Genomic DNA, 5,000 nt, shown 5'->3' with positions numbered 1-5,000 from the left:
ATGGTCACATGTCACCTAAATGACAGGTTTCACTGGAAAAAACACCTCCAAGAATATTTATTTCTGTCTTCTAGGCAGTTTTTACATGGGCTGAATTTTTTTTTTACTTTGCCAGGTTTAGTAAATGTGACTGAAACACTTTTTCTCACTCAGACAACATTATGAGATTGAGAGATTAACTTAATTAGCGGTGCTTTTTTTCCATCCTTTTTTTCTAGTACTGTTGGGAAAGATGTTTAATTTGACATCAGGTGTAGCCTGGCAAAGACGCTGCCAGACTGAATTAGTCTCTGTGCTAATAAACTATCTCAGACCCTCTGTCTAACCTGCACTGACAGGAGACAGCGCCAGCATGCTTAAATTCAACAGATAACTAATTAGTTTGTGTGGTGTGATATGGTGTGTTGAATGTGTGTGTGTGTGTGTGTGTGTGTGTGTGTGTGTGTGGGTGTGTGTGTGTGTGTGCATGTGTGTGCGTGTGCCTAAAGTAAAGGTGGAGAAAATTAGATGATGAGTTCATTAGATAATGTTCACCTGGATAATGTGTATGCATGAGAGTACATGCATGTGTGTGTGTGTGTGTGTGTGAGAGAGAGAGAGAGAGAGAGAGAGAGACAGACAGACAGACAGAGAGAAAAAGAGAATTCAGGGGTGGATCACATACCATTGACCTGCAGGGTGTGTGACTGAGAGAGAGAGAGCGAGAGAGAGAGAGAGAGACAGACAGAGAGAAAAAGAGAATTCAGGGGTGGATCACATACCATTGACCTGCAGGGTGTGTGACTGAGAGAGAGAGAGAGAGAGAGACAGAGAGAAAAAGATAATTCAGGGGTGGATCACATACCATTGACCTGCAGGGTGTGTGTCTGAGAGAGCTGCTCGTATCCGTCAGCATGGCAGCTGTAGTTTCCCATGTGAGTGGTAGTCACCTTGGTAATGTACAGAGATCCATCATCACCAAAATCCTGCCAGACACAAACACAAATGACACTGTCACAAACACTCTCCTACACACACACACACACACACACACACACACGCACAAACACACACAAAAACCATCACATCACACAATGCCATTGTGTTGATGCTCAGAGGTCATAATACACTCCAACACAATCAGGACAAATGTAAAACACAGATCACTCATCTGCAAATCAAAGTATGGAAGCCAAATTACGAGCCATGCTTGGGTGCAGATGAGATGAATGGATGTAGTGCTGAAACTTTCAGTGGCAACAAAGAGCCAGAGAAACCAGTGAAAAGAGACTAATCAATAGAAACATATTGAAACAGAAATCTGCACCAGTCTGTGCTCTAGGCTATCATTAAGCCAGTCCTCATTAAACCTACAGATGACATCAACGAACAAAAGCAATTAGGACACTAAACACAGGAGAAATTTTAGATGAAATATGGTCTTCTTCACATGCTACTGTCCCCTGAAAACTCAGTCTTTTAATAGATAATTGACAATATTTTGGATCCGTTCTATATGTCTAATCCATATCTTCCATCTAATCATGTTATAAAAGCATGCTCATTCTTCAGTGAGAGACGAGAAGACTGAATCTGCAAAAGCACAAAAGAAAAGGTTTGATGAATCCTCTTCAAAACAAAAAGCACCAGAGACTCTGAAGACAAACTAGAGTCGAATCGATTCGTGCGGTTAAAAAACCAAAACTGGAGAAAAATGTTGAGGTTTTGCGATATGCCTCTGTGAAAGAAAGAATGAGAAAAAAAAAGAAAAGAAGAAGAAAGTGCTGTGTCAGATAGAAAGAGGAAAATACAAAGTTACAGTGCAAAAATAAATCAACTAAAATACTGACGGAAGCCTTGAAGCTAATGTATTCATACACAATGTGCAAAGTGCAACAGACCTGAAATAACCAGGCTTGGCAGTCATTAAGGCACATACACACAACTCTTTTCTTTTTTTTTCAAAGCGTTTTGGCATTTCTCCATGGAGCATTTTTCCATTCTTTTCGCATTCTGATTAGATCTATTAATTTCAATTTGATTAAGCTGCATTAGCCTGGGAAAACTGGGGTGACAGCAAGATTGAAAATCTTTTTGAATGATTCTTTTCACTCGTTCGGGGTTTTTTTTTTTGTTGTTTTTTTTTTCTCGGCTAATCTGGCTCAGGGATTGTAATTCTGTTCACAGGATGTAGAGTATTTCTTCAGAGCTTTCAACTGAAATGGGAGGGGAGAGAGAGAGAGAGAGAGAGAGAGAGAGAGAGAGAGGGAGAGAGGGAGGGGGAGAGACAGAGAAAGAGAGAGAGGGATTGAGAGAGAGAGAGAATTAGAGAGACAGAATGGACACTGACAATGACACACTTTGTGAGGATGAAGAACAGTGTGTACCCTGTGCTGGCTCTACTGCATTTACACCCTAGTCTGACTCAACAGGCAACAAACGACTTGTGAATAAATGGTCACATTCACCCGTCTCTACTCACTTATACCACAAGCACACACTAAACATGGAATGATGGACAAGCATTTTTCTCTCTCTCTCTCTCTTTTGCTTTGTTTCTCTCTCATCGCTTCCTCACTCTGTGTATCTGTCCAGAATTTTTTTTTTTCCACTGGTAGTGACTAATCTTGTTAACTGCAAAAAATGATAATGTTAATCAGGATTAATCACAATTAAGAATTTGGTGAGAACGTAATTAAGGCTGTTTTTATTTAATAAAAGCTGGTTGTTGGTGTCATGTATTTTCACTGAGGTAAAAGAAAACAAAGATAATCTGCCTCATATGTTTTTATGATTATAACAGTCTGGTGGCTTGTGAAGTCCACATTCAGACAGAGTAGCTTGTCACATTCCAGCAGTTCTTATCTCACATGTATCATCATCCAAATGCTCTGCTTTGGTTCCTCAAATTCAATGCACTGCAGTGAAAAATCACATTCGATAGAGATAAATTTGATGTCCAGTTTTATCCACCTGGTCTGTTTTGTCCGTCTGGACTTTTTTAAATTCAATTTTCTGATGGACTGTGTTAGTAACTACCTCTCTAACAGGAGTGTCCCGTCACAGGACAAAAACACAGCTATGGGAGACTGTACTCATTTATGAGGGTTGCAAAGAGTGCTATACGTGTAGTAATTGGTATACACTGTATTTATAAACAGACTGTATTTTTTGAAATAGCCTACAGCTGTATTTATGTTAACACCGTAATACTGACATGGTTAGCCATCGTACCAATGTTTCCCAACATAGCTCTTTACCAATCCTAATACACTGCATTTGACACCTATGACACCTCTTTTAATAGTAACAGTGGAGGGACACCCATAGCACATCCATAGCTCACCCATATTACACATATGCTAGAATACAGAAGAGAGACAGGTTTTGTGTGCATACAGTGTCATGTATAATGGAAGGCAAAACTTTGGGAAGGTGCTGAGTCCTATAAAGCAGATGCAGGTCCTGGGTGTTTGTATACAGTAATATAGTGTTGAAGGCCATGAGAGTGTGGCCCTAAAAGAGCCTTGAGAAGTGATGGCATATTTTGGCCCATGGCTTAGAGTGCACTTTGTCACCTCTCTAAATGAAAAATGAATGGAGAAGATATGAATCTCACAGGCTGGAACGGGACTAACCGGTGGCTACTGACCTCTCTCTCTCCTCTCTCTCTCTCACTCCCCCTCTCTCTCCCTGTCCTTCTCTCTCTCTCTTCCCCCAAGCTCCATTTTCCCTTCTACTCTCCTTTCCCTCTCCTCTCCTCTTTTCTCTCTCTCTTCTCCTCTCCTTTCCTTAACAAGAACACATACTATAGTAAGGGAGTGTGAGAGGAAGAGAAGGGGAAAGAACAGAGGAGAGGAGGACAAGGCAAATGAGTATTAATAGAAGTCAGTTTCTCTTGAGGCCCATTTACACTCCCCCTCTCATTTTCCTTCATCCCTCTGTCCCCACCACCCGACCCCCCATCCCAATTCCCTCTCTCTCTCTCTCTCTCTCTCTCTCTCGCTCTCCATGACCGAGCGTCCGTCCAAGTGGCAGCAGCCGCATCCTGCATGACTGCGTCCTGCATAGCCCCAGAGAACAGACACGCTTACGGAACGGCAGGCAAAGTCATCTAGCCTAACCTTCAGTGTGAGACCTGGTGCATGGAGCCCAGGCCCTAACCAGTGACCTCTGACTCTGTGTGTGAATGGCAGTGCCTTAGTGCCGTGCCAGGGCTGATTAGCTTCAGGGGCTTATCAGTATGGAGGCTGACAGGTGCACAGACCTCAGGGGCATTGACCTACCTGAGAGGGCATCTGTGAAAAGGAAATGAATTTCAAACAGCATCAGATCAGTTGCACACAGCAAAACAATCATATCAGAATGGCAAGCAGACACAGTCGAAATATACATCACACAGCACACAGTGGAATCAATTCCCAAAAGATCTGAATTCAGTTTAAGGCCTTTGTGATGAATTATGCGCTTGAGTTACATCTTAAGGCAAAAACTGGGAAAAAATCAGATAAAAGTGTAATAGATAAAATATTACATTGTGAAAACAAATGTCATGATATTTCAGCATTCAAGGTAGCACTGACTGGCAAAACAATTTGGTTAATATTCACTTTAAGACTTCCACTTATTACATTAACCTTCCAGATGTTGTTTCACAGTTTTGATTAATTAGTACATAATTCTTCTTTTTCCACATTAAGAGTAATATATGAGTTGTTCAGGGATCACAAGAGCCTCCAGTCTGTCGTCTCGGTCGAATTAAGTTCACATAAAAAAAAAAGAAACAAGTTTTCCTGACTTTACTTTGTTTGTTCAGACATGTTGAAGTTTTTGGATACTTTGGATACAAAGAGAGGAAGCACCCCCCCCCTCCCCCTTCTCATTCTCCAGTGTGCCCACTCTTAGTATGCAAGTCATTTTCATGTTCCTTAGTCCCCTGTCCTCCACAGAAAAAAAAGTCTAAATGTGTAAGAGGCTGCATGCAGTGATGCAACAATCAGCAACCCTCATTTTTTCCCCCG

General features: G+C 41.5%; 1 protein-coding gene across 1 annotated transcript in view; it reads right to left on the bottom strand.

Moving 5' to 3' along the window:
• The window catches only part of fstl5 (follistatin-like 5), a gene marked incomplete at its 5' end in the record, with an annotated part of 92,012 nt that overhangs the window by 27,989 nt on the left and 59,023 nt on the right, over positions 1–5,000 (bottom strand). Inside the window, 2 exons of the mRNA XM_030785307.1 lie at positions 845–965; positions 4,266–4,277. Of these exons, the coding sequence (XP_030641167.1) occupies positions 845–965; positions 4,266–4,277 (133 nt within the window). The remainder of the gene's footprint in view (positions 1–844; positions 966–4,265; positions 4,278–5,000) is intronic.

The sequence above is a fragment of the Chanos chanos genome, chromosome 1 (assembly GCF_902362185.1).
Source record: "Chanos chanos chromosome 1, fChaCha1.1, whole genome shotgun sequence".
In the NCBI taxonomy this organism is placed as follows: domain Eukaryota; kingdom Metazoa; phylum Chordata; class Actinopteri; order Gonorynchiformes; family Chanidae; genus Chanos; species Chanos chanos.
Note: the sequence above shows the minus strand (reverse complement) of the source record. Positions and strands in the feature narration are given on the sequence as shown.